The sequence below is a fragment of the Quercus lobata genome, chromosome 4 (assembly GCF_001633185.2).
Source record: "Quercus lobata isolate SW786 chromosome 4, ValleyOak3.0 Primary Assembly, whole genome shotgun sequence".
In the NCBI taxonomy this organism is placed as follows: Eukaryota; Viridiplantae; Streptophyta; class Magnoliopsida; order Fagales; family Fagaceae; genus Quercus; species Quercus lobata.
This window is the reverse complement of record NC_044907.1, coordinates 46,416,058-46,430,564: the sequence shown is the minus strand read 5'-3', so window position 1 is coordinate 46,430,564 and position 14,507 is coordinate 46,416,058. Positions and strand designations below refer to the sequence as shown.

The window sequence follows — 14,507 nt, the reverse complement described above, 5'->3', positions numbered from 1 at the left end:
CCTACTGCCACACCACCTTTTGGGCTAGGCTATAAGCCCACTAATGATGATTTGTTAGAGATGGAAATGAGAAAGATGGCCTGAGCCAAAGCCAAAGCAAAATGACTACCTCGTCCTCTAAAACCTCTGAAGCCCTACACTCCTACACTGAATGGGAAGTTTGTAAAAGATGGAGAAAGTCAACGTTATTGAGGATTCCCATAACCAAAATTCGATCCTATAACAAAGAAAATGGTGCCCGGTTTCGAGATGCTACTTGATTGTCACAATAACACTCCAAAATTAAAGAAGGAAGATACAACTTAGGTCCCTACTAATTGGGCTGATCACATGGATCCTTTTGCCATGACTACGCTACCACATAGAAGAAGAAGGATATTGGGAGGCCTGCCAGCATACATTGAAGAGCCCGTATGAACTAAGACCTAATGATGAAGATGTGGAAGGGGGAGCAGCCCTTAGTGATTATGAAGATGGAAGTAAAGACAAGAGTGATAGTAGTAGTGACAACAGCAAAAATGATAATGGACATGGTGATGATGATAGCAGCACCAATGGTGATGACAACAGTAACGGAAGTTATGATAGCCCATGCAACAGAGATGATTGGGGTGAACCCCCTAATGATAGAGAAGATGAAGACGCAGACCTATTCTATGAGGAATATGACAGTGATATGGACTACTATGATCAAGATATTAAAGATGATACTGAAACTAACAGGTGGAGCGATACTAATAGTAATCAATATAGGTTGTTAAATGTGTTAGAGGATGGAAGAGAGGAAAATGCACAAGCCAACCAGATGCATCATAAAGAATATCCCTATGGGCATCTTTCAGATTGGAGTGATATCACCAATGTCAGCTCAAGGTTTGGCCCTAGGTATGACAACCATGGAAGAGAGGTTCTAGAATTGGGGTCGTATTATGAGTCAGAACCAAGTACACTAACCTTACATACTGTAGAGGATGGTGACATAGATGCCAGTTTGGCTGCCCTAAACCAAAAACTAATGGTCCACTGTCTCAGAATCATGACACTTGAGAATGCTGAATATAATGAGTAGAGAATGGAAGGAAATGAGCCAGAGCATCTCCCTCAACCCATTGCTAGTTCTTTTATAGATCACCTAATAGTCTTAACCTACAAAAAGAAAGAAAACAAAACTCATTATACAACTTGATAATTTGTACTAGCCAAACAAATAAAATGAGCTCCCTTTAGAAAAGCCAAAAACAATTAACAATTAATTTTTTCTTCTTTCTTGTGAATAACATGGTACAATGATATGACAACAAAATAATGGTGAAATAATTGCTACGTTCCATCAAGTACTGTGTGTAATAAGCCTAACATGTAATGATCAACTGCAAGATTTTTTCGCGATTGGATAATTAAGAAGGGTAAGTCGGCAGAGCTTTTGTATTCTACATGCTAGAAACCCATAGATAGACAATCTTAGTCTCCACATTAAGAACCAAAAAACGTTTCCAATTTCAAACTTCTAAATTCAAAGAAAGACCATTGAAAGTATTTGTTGATTTCTTTTGTTTGTAATTCGATAGTCGCAATAGAGAAGAGAGAATTTAGACCCTAAATATTTTCTTTAAAAATACTCAAAAGGTGACAACTACAATATTCTTGGCATTACGATTATAATAAATGTTCGTTAGTTATCATAATTATCAAATTTCTTATTTAGACAATGAGGATTATGTCTAACTTTTTCGTGCATTGCACGGGTTACTGGCTAGTATATAATAATTGACAAGGATCTGTAAACTAATTGTAGTAATGATGATAAATGTAATAATTGAAAAGGTGAGTTCAGCTTCTCCTATATAGTGTTTTCTTTATTTCCTATTTTACACTGAAGACAGGCATGCTACCTATACTAAATTTGGATAGTTTTCGGAGGTGGTTATTTTTCTAGACTTTTCCCTCCCTCTCTAACGGCAAGTATTCAATTTGCATCAAGGAGAAAATGAGCAGATTTCAGGTAGCTAAGAGCTTGCCATTTAAAGCTAAGAAGTTAGGGTGATATATAGTAGTAATAATCTTATCTTATAGAATAATGGACCAAGAAAAAGTCATGTTATAATCCTTTAGAGTTATTAGCATAATTCAACCATAAAGTTGTTAAAAATTTATCCTTCCATGGTTTCTAAAATTGATTAATTCTTAACTGGACATCAACGGTTTGATTATAACGATAAACTATTAATTAATTAGTGAAGGAGAAGCATGAAAGCTAATAATAGTATAGAAGTTGAAGTGTAAAAAGGAGATTTCTTCGCAACCATGCATAAAATTAGTTAATATCAGTTGGATGGCTTTAATGGTGATGAGGTCAGGTACTGCAGTATAAATAGCTTCAAACCAAATAGGGAAACCATCATACCATACAACAAATTGTTAATAGCAGAGAGATAAAGAACAATAAATGGGAGAGAACTTGAGCATTGTAACAATTTCCTTGCTATTGTTTTTGGCATCCACCAATGCCGTGCAAGTCTTTGACATTAAATCATATGGAGGACAGCCTAATGCCGATATCACCCAGGTATAAATATGTGTAGCGCAGTTAAATATACCTAATTAACATGTAAAGTGGGTTCTAGTTAACTTAACCAGTAAAGTCTTTTAATTTCAAATAATAGAACTTAGGTTCAATCTATGCTTATACTAAAAACTCTTTGGTGTCTTGACCAGATGATAAAACATTAACATGAAAAATGATGGTAATATACTGATTTTGATTTTTCATAATGTGTTTATTAGGCTTTGACGAAAGCTTGGACAGCTGCGTGCGCAGTAGCAGGAAGTAAAGTTATGATTTCAACAGGGACATACAAACTAGGTCTAGTGACTTTGTTAGGTCCATGCAAAGGTGCTATTGAGTTTAACCTTCAGGGTACCCTAGAGGCCCCATCAGACGTTGCCTCCTTCAAGGGTAAAGACTTTTGGGTTACTTTTCAACATATCGACAGTCTCACGGTGTCAGGTGGTGGAGTTTTTGATGGCAAAGGACTAACGGCATGGCAAAAAAATAATTGTGACCAAGAGTCGGACTGCAAAATGCTTCCTACCGTAAGATTTCAATCTTAATAATTAGCATTTAAATTTCCATTATTTTTATGTAGATATATACAGACACTACAACTTTAAGAACTTTAACCATCACGAAATACTAATTCAAGCACTTATTCATCTAATGATGTTAAGGATATTATCAAATTATTAATAATTTGACGTAAGCTTTATATAGTGAGGTGTCACAACTCACCAAAAAGGAAAATTTAAAATATATATATGAGAAAGTCCATATACGGAATATGGACACAACTTTTGAGCCATGACCCTAACTTGTGCAACTGTGTGTAATGGAGAAAAAGTGGTGGTTAAAGGTGAAAGTGATAGCTCACCAATCATACTCACATATAAGATCAATTTGTGACAAATTGTTCAGTCTAGAAAGAATTTTTTATATAATATTGTTGAAGTAGTACCAACAACATTCATTGATATATATTTGTAATTTTTTTTAATATAGTAGTTCGAAGAGGCGTCAGCATTTTGCTATAATATATTTGAATGAAAATATTTTTAGGAGAATATTTAAATGAAACTATGGCGTTCATATTGGATTTTTTGATTTATCTAACTTTTAAACATAAACAGAGTATAAGGTTCGATTTTGTCACAAATTCAATAGTTAGTGACATTCAATCGAAAGACAGCAAATCTTTCCACATAAACGTTTACGGATGTAAGAGCTTAAAAATCCAAGATGTTACCATCACTGCACCCGGAAATAGCCCTAACACCGACGGAATCCACATCGGACATTCATCTAGCATCACCATCACCAATGCCAAAGTTGGAACAGGTGACGATTGCATCTCCATTGGTGATGGAACCCAAGATGTTACTATTAACCAAGTAACTTGTGGGCCTGGCCATGGTATCAGCATTGGAAGTCTTGGAAAGTACCAAAATGAACAACCAGTTTCAGGAATTAGAGTAATTGGCGGCACCCTTAGCAGTACAACGAATGGTGTTAGAATCAAAACATGGCCTGCTTCCACACCTGGAACTGCTTCTGATATACATTTCGAGAATATTGTCATGAACAATGTTGCCAATCCTATCCTTATTGATCAAGGCTACTGCCCAAATGGTCAATGCTCAAGCAAGGTTATTATGAACATCACAAATATATACACTCATTTTGATGTTAAAAGTTAAAAAAAGAAAATCAAATTACAGATACTAATATCAAATTCTTGGGTGGGTTTTTGTTTGTTTGTTTCGCTTTCAGTCTCCCTCGAAAGTTAAGATCAGCAATGTTAGCTTCAAGAACATTAGAGGCACTTCTTCAACAAAGGAAGCTATGAAGCTTATTTGTAGTAGCGGTGTACCATGTCAACAAGTGGTGGTTGCTGACATTGATCTCGCATACAAAGGTGCTGGAGGATCTGCTAGTTCCACCTGTGTTAATGTCAAGCCCGCCGTTTCGGGCAAGCAGAATCCTCCTGCTTGTACCACTAAACAATAATAAAATGTCTCCCAAGCTATTGTAACTAATGCGGAATAAGGAAATACTATTTGCAAATAGGTTATAGGAGTTCTATATTAAGTAGAATTTCATTTACTTCAGTCTATCATGTTCCCTTTTTCTTTATTTAAATGAAATTGTGGAATGTTGGATAGTTATTTTTAGAGTTGTTTGAGTTCAGGCTTTTACTAAAAGCTACTATGATCTGGAGTGCTATTGTAGATAGTATTTGTTCCGTTACTGTAGCTGGGATATTTTGGAATAAAACAAAAATTGTTATTAAACTCTTTGTAAATTTTTTTTATTCTTCACCAAATAAATGCTTGTGTTCATGTCATGGTAACATTCAATTCATCTGCATGCATGTTTTTAATGCCAAATTACCTTGCTCTCATACTTTTCGACAACGGTAAGATGTAAAACTCACAAAACGGGCACCATATATTCAAATTTGTTTCTCTAAATATTGTATATTTTTAATATAGATTTCTATAACAACTAAATTTTAATCACTTTTATTTTTCAAAATATAACACATATTATTGAAGTTGATCATACCACCAACGTAGAAATTAAGGTAGGAAATAAAACCAATTACATAAATATTTTAGTAAACTTACTAAATTTTCTTACTAACGCTCTGTTTGTTTTAGCAATAATGTTTTCTAGAAAATAAGTCATTTTTCAAAAAACCTTTTCCATAAAACTATCTCGTTTTCCTATGTTTGGTAGCAACCTTAAATGAGTTGGAAAATAATCTCATAACTTCCCTTATTTAGCTTGCTGTGAGATAGAGTTGTTTTCCAAAAAAAAATTAGTGGTCTTAAAATAAGTTATGCTTTTTATGTTGACTAAAGATCATTTTCCTATGACTCATTTAGTCTAATACTACCAAACACTAGAAAATAAGAAAAACTATCTTTACACAATATTTTCCATCGAAACAAACAAAGCATAAAATGAAGCAATTTCGGATGATTAATCTACATAATCTAACAAATGATTAACAGCGAAATTAAATGATTTCAAGTACCTAAGTGGTTTGTTGCATTAACTATTGTCTTTTATCAATAATTTTGTAGTTCAATGACATAACATGCTGTCATTTATTAAGGGAATCACGGTTCAAATCCTCCTACTATAAACTATAAAATTATAAAATTAAAACTACTACTTTAAAAAAAAAAAAAAAACCTAAATTAAAAAATTTTCATTCAAAATGACAAATATTTACATTTATGGTTTTTTTTTTTTTTTTTTTTTTGGCGTTGGTAAAAGATAATTGAGTACGAATTAATCATAACTAATCAATCTAGGCCTGTGCATATGCATAAATTTTACATAAATAAAATTGAAAAATAAGAAAAATATTTTAAATATAATGGTATCCCCATTGATATAATCTCTTGTACACCCTTTACATTTTAAATAATATTATTTTAATATCCAAAAAAATAGTACTACTTACGTACTATTTAAATATTATTGAAATCTATTGTTATTATATCATGTATTTTAAATATGAATGTCATGTCATTCCAAGGCAAACATAACTATTTTCTCAGCTACTACTAATGATTGTGATTGAAAATAACAAAGCTTCAATTTGCAAAATGCAATAGCAACCAACGGGCCACTTCTAACACAATATTAAGAAACGAGGCTAGATCCTTACAACAACTTAATAATAATTTAATCAATTTAATTAAATATTAACTGGATAGTTAAGCAATCAAGGTTCAAGTTTGACATTATTCATGGAGAAACATTTTCAATGTAGTGAGGAATATACACACCCACACAAAGACTTTATTGTGCAAAAACCCAAACTGTAAAGAACACTACGAGACTAAGCCCAACTCAATAAGTCTACTATTAAAGGATGCTACAATACACTATATACTTATACGATGGTCTCGTACATGTAGCTAATTATTGCAGATGCTGCTGTAGACATCAAAATTTTATGATGTATTTGCATATGTCTGATTGATCATGATGAAATATTTGTGATCTATTTAATTTCCATTTGATGATGTGTCAATTGCAGACAATCAACAAATGAAATCACGCCACATGGCAAGCCCATGAGTTACTATGACGCACATAGAAATGACATGTGTCCAAGCCATGTCATTTCCCACATGAGCAAAGTACCACATTTTAGCCATGTCATTTCCCACATGAGCATCATCCTGGTTAACTCGACGCGAACTAGAGGGTTCGGTTTGGGTTTAAAAACAATGCCTATTATGTGGCACTCCAAGCTTCTATTTAGTCTTTTTAACCTCTTTTCGTTAAATTTTTTTAACTGTTACCTAGTAGATTAAAGTAAATTATTTTTACTGCTATATCCAATATTGGCTGAGCTTGAAAATTAGACCAAATATAATTCTCTAAAATAAAATCACTATCTTTTAAAAATAGATCAAATTTACAAAAGGCCCATGCCCAAACCAAATACATAACATATAAATTGACATTAATAAAATACCATGCATTGCACGGGTTAAAAACTACACCTAATCATATCATATATACTATATATAATAATAGAAGGCTTTTCCAGCAATTAAGGAGGTGTTGTTATGTAGAATAAATGCCCATCTAAAATTCTGCCATGTATAAGTTAAAAAGTAATAAATTATGTTGTTTGGCAATGCTATGACATCGTTTAAAAGCCTCTCTTTATATATATATATATATATATATATATAAATTAACCGGTTAAAATACGATGTACACAGAGGCAGAACGGTAAACACAACATCAATTGGACATAAGAAATCGAATAGTTTCAGAACACAATTTGGAGGCCCAAAACCTAGGTAGAATGGTAAACAAAGAAGACATGGAGTGGGGACTGGGGAGAAAGAAAACTTTGAGACCGTAGACGAAGAGTAATAGAGATTGAAAGAGATATAAATCTCAGGGCAGCCACCACCGTCACGCAACTGGAACTGTTACAAGTAAAGGTTTTCTTTATTTTATTTTTAAAATTACGCGATAACTATGATTTATGTTTGGGTGTTTGGTAGTATACATTCAATTTAGGCATTTGGGTTACATTTGATTTTGATTAAGGTTATTAAATTGGATTTGGTTTATGGTTGGGGTATTTGTATTGTTCGTTTGGTTTTCATTAATTTTTCAATCAAGGTAGAAAGCAAAGTGTAGTTTTGGTCTCTTCAATTTCTTTACACTTCTTGATTGAGCATTCTTGGTGAAGAGTTTCCAATCGTTTCACTCCACGTTTATTAAGTACAAATTTAGGTTTTTGTTTTTAACTCTCTCTTGGATTTAGTTGTAGATTTCATTTGTCATTGATTGATTTCAATTCCAATCTGTGTAATAAAAAATTAATGGGTTTTTTTTAGCTTTTCTTTTTTTTTTGGGGTTTGTAGGTGGAAAGGCAAATCATTGGAATTTCTGTTCTTAATTTTAATTTCTTGGGTTTTGTTTTGTTGGTTATTGTTTTTTGGTTAGAATTTTTTTTTCCCTGTTTGGTAGATTTTTGTTAGATTTAGTTCCTATTTGCACCTAAATTTTGAATTCATTTAATTATAGCATAAAATACGGTTAAGAATTATGCACCAATTTCTTTTCTTCATGCCTTTTTCTTATTTACTTAATTTATTGATTTATTTCAGATTGTGAGAGATATAATTTTTCTATATATAGGTTATGGTTTTATAATCCCTGCGCATCCTAAGACTCTTATATCAACATGAATTGCAAGTGTTGTAATATATGTGATTCTAATTTTGTACTCGGTCGTAAGTGTAGATTGCAATTCATTTGCCTATGTTAGATTGCCTCCTGTTCAATGTAGCCTTATTTTGGGAATACTAGATTGAGGAAAATTAAGAATGTTATGAGTATACATTTTTATAGGTACTACATTAAAAAGCTTCTAATTTTTCTTTTCTTTTTCTTTTTTTGAGAAACAAAAGCTTCTAATTTCAAGTAATGAATATGAGTCCTAATTTTAAGTAATAAGCTTTGATCATTTAGGTTTATATTATACAAATAACAACTGAAGGGCATGAACAAGGAAAATAATTGGAGTTGAGAAATTCAAAATGCAAACCATTAAAGGAGATCACCAATTTTTGGAAAACTAAATATCAGGAAACCTATTAATCTATTGTGCTTGGTCTCTTACTTTTTCTTTTTTTAATTAAAGTCCAAGTTGTTCAAGTAATAGGAAAGTTGTTACTCTGTTAAAAAAATAAAAAGGAATAGCATAATCTTAACATATATACTTAATTTTATCATCGGATGTATAATAGGAAAGTTGTTACTCTGTTAAACAAATAAAAAGGAATAGCATAATCTTAACATATTAGTTAATATTTTGACATGGAAAGTTAACTTCCATGTCAAAATACTTTTAGACATGGGTTCCTAGGAAAAAGAAACAAGAACAAAGATGAGAACATAAGCACCCAGGGCCTTAGTCCAAGGGAAAACGACAAGATCAAGAAGAAGGGAGATAATAGTAATTTTAGGCCAACCAAAATCTAATACTATATATAATAGCAGAAGCCTTTAAGGAGGTGTTGTCACGTTAGGAAAAAAGGCCACTTAAAATCCCGCCACGTTTACAAGTAAGAAGCGAAAAATTATATTGCTTGACAACTTGACACCGTTTGATGTTCTATGAGTATACAAAAAAAACGGTTAAAATAAAATTAAAAAAAAAAAAGCTTGCAACTAAAAAAACACAAGCGATACAGAGAAAAGGAAGGAGAGAAAAAAAAAGCTTGCGATACAGGGGAGAGACAGAGTTCGTGCGGCCGCCCATCACCATCCCTTGCCAGACTTAGACCACCGGAACCAGCACCGGTAACCTAAAGGTGCATGCAGGAATTGAGATGCGGAGATAGAGAGAACTACCACCGGTAATTTTTTTTCCCTTTCTTTCTTAGATCTAGGTATGAAATATGAATTAGTTTTGAGAATTTTGGTTGGATTGATTTTTATTTAGGTATTTGGGTTACATTTGGTTTGGATTTTAAAAGAGAAGAGAGGCTACGGTGATTTTCTCTTAATGGGATTTCGCCAGAATCATCTGACTGTTGGGAAGACAATACGGTATGTTGGGTTTGGTTTTTGATTTTGCTATTGCTTGCTTTGCTTTGCTTTTATGTTTATTTCAATTAAATCTTCAAATTAGTTGATAAAGCATTGGAAATGATGCATGTCCGATGTTGCTCGTGCAAAGTATTTTATTTAATTTTATTTCTAATTGGTTACCAGGATAAATGAGTGGAAGAGATTAGAAATTTAGATCTTCATAATATGTTCTTTTAGGGGGTCTGTGATCTCTCTTTAGTTCTTTAGATATCACTTGCCCAACTACCTTTGACTATGTTCATAAATTTATATATTTTGTTTGTGTTCATATTTTTGATTGAAAGGTGAATCTTGGGTTTGTGTTTTCCTATCAAATTGAGATAGATCTCTACTTCCTTAGTATTTTTGTACTTTTCTGACAATGGCTCTCCCTCCTCTCATACAAATGGATAGTGAGTAGGCAATTTTTACATTTGAGTATAATACTATTGGATACTTACACTATTGCACATTCTAAGTCTAATAGAAATTCTAACTCTCCCATATACCAATTTTATTGTTTATTTATTTTGTTATTAAACTGTTCATTTTTCTTACAAATAAACAATATTGGATGTGATATTGATAGTTTGCTATTTTAGTAAAGCACTGATTCATGGCTTTCATATGTATGTTGCATTCTAATTATTAGATGAAATCTTAAATAATTGTTGATGCATTTGCATCACTTGGATTGAAGGTTCAGAAAAGGTACATTTTCAAGGTATGACTTCTTTAGGTATATATTTTAAATTTTTGAGAAGATAATCATATTGACAGATTAATAAGGATATATTAGTAAGTGCATCTTTCCATAGAGAATGTATATTGAAAGTTTCAAGGAGGCTGAAAATAATGATATATGAATCATTACAATTCCATTAGTCAAATTGTGTTTACAAATCATTACATTTCCAGGTGTTTAAGAAAATTATGATCTATGTTCAATTGAGATGAAGATTACAAATAAATTGAGCAGCCCATTTTAAAAGGATGGCCAACACATATTTGCTTTTGATAATAATCTCTCCCCCTTTGCAGGTTTAATTTTTTTGTTTGTTGAGAAACCTCCCCCTTTGCAGTTGGTTGGCCAATCATTAATTCTATTAAGGATTGGATTTAGAATGTCAGGTTAGTTGGGTGATAACATGGTTTTAAGTTGCAGAAGTATCTAACAATGATTTATCATATATATTTTGAATTTGAGGTAATGTAACTACTACAAATGCTTAGTCACATAAAAATATTAATAGAGAAAGACAAAAGGATATGTAGTATGTTATTCAGCTGCAGATATGGCTGATAGGGCTGATAGCAAGGCAAGTTATTCTTTTTGGAAAATTTTTAAATGAGCCAAAAGCAACTTCTAAATTGAGTTCTATTTGTAATATTGCACTTTATGTATACACTAATGTTTCTCCTGTAATTATGTGACTCATATGGATTTGTTGTGCTAGGGAAATCATGGTCCAATCCCAATACTTTTTTGCAGTGCATTTGCATCAAGTAGAATTCATGTATGTAATTTCAGCCAATCTGATGTAGATATGGGAATAAGGAAAAAGTATACCACTGATAATATAGCAGTCCTATAGGTAAGTGCTCTGCTTATAATCCTTTTGGAGATTACTTTATGGGGATATTTAGATTTTCTTAAGAATTTTGATTCATGGGAACTGTTTTAGTTAAGGTGGTGATGTCATTGTTACAAAAAGAGGAAAATGAAGTTTATAAGAGGCCTAAATCTGGGATAAAGAAAGGGTATTTCTTTCCCCATTGTTAGGAAGTTTGAATATGCAAAATATTGATAACCTAATAAATTTTTGTTAGTTATGTTGTCACTTTTGTTCATGTCATCAACCTAAAAGGTATAAGGTACTGTGATTGATAAATTAAAGTGCTTCTTAAGAACTTTTTATACATTTATTTTTATCCTACTTAGTTTCTGAAAATATTTTTTTCATCTATTCTTTGTTTGCCAATATCTGTTTCTTTCTAATGGTCAAGGTTTCAGTGAGTTATTTGTTAAAGTTATATATTGTGTTGAATTCTTTTTTATTTTATTTATCATTTGCATCTCTTTTTAAAAAGAAAAGTTTTGCACATCACTTTTTAAAAAAGATAGCATCCTAAGGCCGTGGAAGGTAATTAGAAGAAGCCAATATATATATATATATTTTGGCAGTGTATGCCTAAGTTTTTGTTGGCTTGGTTCCTTATTTCTTTGCCATAGTCAAACATTCTATATATTTGTTTTTGCTTTTTATATTTTTTGTTGGCTTGATGAGCGCAGGGGAAAGTTTCCAAATTTTTATTAAACTTGCAAGATTATGAATACCCACACACCATTTTGATATACAATTCTTTCTCTCTCTCTCTGAATTCAGTTATGCCAGATTATTTTTGTCCAAGATCAGTATTATGCGGAAGCAGCATGTTCATTCGTGTAAGTATCAAATAATTTTAGTCACTGTTTGCTATGTAAGTTTTGTAGTTTTGGGTTGCAGAATTCGTAATTTTGAAAATTGAATACAGTTGCAATTCACCCTATTTGTTTTGGTTATTTGTTGTATTATAAGAACATAATACGTTCACTATGGTGATTTGAAAGCTTTTCCTTGCTTTCAAGAGGTGCTAAATCAAATAAATATAAGACACATTGGTGAGAATCTATGATTCCATTTAGTTTTGGTGAGAATCTGTATCTTCCTAAGAAACATTGTAACATTTGCACAATACCTCTCTTTGCATCTTCCTAAGAAACAGCGTCCATTCAATTTACGCCATCTTTGTTTGTTTGTTTCTCTACTTTGTTTTTTGAAGATATTTTTCTTCCCTTTGTTTGTTTATCTTAATGATACATTTTTCTGTGATTATTGTTTCTCCATAAGATTTTTTAATGTTCCAAACCATAAACTCAGATTGAATGTAGGTCTGCCAATAATGTAGTTATGTTTCCCAATTCGCCTTGAACTAATGTAAATGACTCTGCCGTTTTTGTTATCTTTGGTCCCAAAGTGGTTGATTTGAAAGTGTATAAGCTGGATGAAGAGTGGGGTCGATGGGAGTTGGAAAAAAAACTTGGGTGATTGAACTTTTGTTTTGGGTAATGATTTTTGTTTACTGATTTCGGCTGAAGAGTTTACTGGGTATAAAAGGAATTGCATTTTCTTCAATGATCAAAATGGAACTCATGTTTTCTTTCTAATATCCATCCATCCTGGCTTCTCTCAAATTTGCTTTAGACCTATGTAAGATGGTACACTTACAAAGTTTCTTATTGAGTTAAAATAAAGGAAGACATTATGAAATTGAGAAGTTGATTTTTAACAGCATAATGTGCTTGCGATTTACTTTTTTTGTTATACAGATCAAAAAGAGTGGTGGATTGGGTTCCAATAACTTTCTTTTTGGGGACCTGAATTTGAAGCAAAGAAATAGAAAGAGAATGTGTAATACAGAATTCAATTTAATTTTCAGTTTTTGTTTTCCATCCTACCTGTTCTGTTTTTGAAGAGTGATTGAAATGGTAGAACTTTGAAATCTGAAAGTGTAATGTTTTTTATACAAAGTTGATTATCTCTTAGATTTCAGTTAATATTCCACTCTATCTGCATAATTACTAGGGTTAGATACTTTAAACTTTTATATTAATGGTAGATAATTGTAGATAGTGTATGCAGCAGCCAATGTGGCCGATTGCAGATACTTATTTTTATTGAGAAAGTGATTTATATATAGATACTTTATTAGTCATTATGAAAATGAAATAATGACTAAAAATTTGCTAAAAATTCTGCTACACCAATAAAATATGGACATCTAATCATGGTTAAAGACCATTTTAAAATCTGTCTGTCAATGATCAAATGGAATTTTCAACTTAGTGCTATTTCCCCCATGTTTTTAACATGTGAAAGCAATTAGTTGGATGGTGTGGAATAGTAAATGTGGGTATTGTTAGAGAGAATATGATATTTTGTGTGTTGAATGAATGGTCCAAACTCCATATTTTGGGCAAAATTTCAGGTTGAAGAAGGGACATAAACGTGGTATTAATTAGTAGTGCTTCATAAGTAATAGTTATCTTTAAAGTTTGCAAAATGAACCAATTTGATTGCTATGCCAATCCAGACACTAATGTGTCATGAATTTGGCATATTAGCAACTAAATTCTGGAATTTATGATTAATTCTCTTAGCAACCAAACATTGCAACCTTTTTCTTTTTTTATATTTATATTTTTAAATTATTGAAGGAATATCTTTTAAGGACCTTTCACAACAAACAGATTGAGCATATCTTCCATAAAACCAATTGCTCTATGGACATTTGCAAGATTTCGATAGTTTAAGACTTATTAATTTATTAATCCTTGATAAGGAGGGTATAAAAAAACCTTGAACCAATTAGTTAGAACTTATGAGATTTCAATTAACATTTTCTCTAGATAATGTGTTGATGCTAAGTTATGTCTGTCTTTTAGAAGAACACCTACACATTAACATCATTATCTGAACAACTAACCATCCACCCCTTCCCTATTTTAAGCTGATTGTTTTCTAATTCATAAAATGAACCCGCGCATTGCGCGGGTTAAATACTAGTTAGCATAAAAGAAGAGGAATCAACCGTAGAAGAGGAACAAGAAAAAAGAAAAGTACAAAAAAGAGAAATAGTAGAAGAAAGAAAAGCAAAGAGCAGGGGAGAAAACTGGCAATAATAGAGAGAGTATAGAACTTAGGTCAAGTTCCCAAAAAAATAGTACCCCTTATTTGTAGTATTACTTGGGGGTTGTACTTCAATCCAAGGTGATTCCTGCAAATAT

At 32.0% G+C, this 14,507-nt stretch overlaps 1 protein-coding gene and 1 long non-coding RNA gene across 5 annotated transcripts; both read left to right on the top strand.

Annotated features, from left to right (window-relative positions):
• The first annotated feature begins 2,414 nt into the window (after positions 1–2,414).
• LOC115987754 (exopolygalacturonase-like) lies at positions 2,415–4,818 on the top strand. 2 transcript variants are annotated; one of them, XM_031111352.1, is made up of 5 exons: positions 2,415–2,566; positions 2,785–3,093; positions 3,685–4,200; positions 4,325–4,573; positions 4,618–4,818. In XM_031111352.1, the coding sequence occupies exons 1-4, from the start codon at positions 2,447–2,449 to the stop codon at positions 4,559–4,561; spliced, it is 1,182 nt and encodes a 393-aa protein (XP_030967212.1). In that variant the 5' UTR covers positions 2,415–2,446; the 3' UTR covers positions 4,562–4,573; positions 4,618–4,818. The 2 variants fall into 2 exon arrangements, with proteins under 2 accessions (XP_030967212.1, XP_030967211.1); XM_031111351.1 differs by having other exon boundaries at positions 4,325–4,818.
• A 4,457-nt stretch (positions 4,819–9,275) lies between these two features.
• On the top strand, positions 9,276–13,525 carry LOC115983409. Of its 3 annotated transcripts, XR_004090051.1 has the most exons (6): positions 9,276–9,465; positions 9,552–9,658; positions 10,721–10,810; positions 11,137–11,274; positions 11,370–12,125; positions 13,050–13,525. It is a non-coding gene; the product is annotated as an uncharacterized LOC115983409 (long non-coding RNA). The 3 variants fall into 3 exon arrangements; XR_004090049.1 differs by having other exon boundaries at positions 11,137–12,125; positions 13,050–13,524; XR_004090050.1 differs by lacking the exon at positions 10,721–10,810 and having other exon boundaries at positions 11,137–12,125; positions 13,050–13,523.
• Positions 13,526–14,507: the final 982 nt, after the last annotated feature.

What these genes read in the sequence shown, in the direction of transcription:
- LOC115987754 (XM_031111352.1), top strand. Translation starts at nt 2,447, where the DNA reads ATGGGAGAGAACTTGAGCATTGTAACAATTTCCTTGCTATTGTTTTTG. An exon ending in CTAATGCCGATATCACCCAG is followed by an intron (nt 2,567 to 2,784) that starts GTATAAATATGT and finishes TGTGTTTATTAG; the next exon opens with GCTTTGACGAAAGCTTGGAC. An exon ending in ACTGCAAAATGCTTCCTACC is followed by an intron (nt 3,094 to 3,684) that starts GTAAGATTTCAA and finishes AAACATAAACAG; the next exon opens with AGTATAAGGTTCGATTTTGT.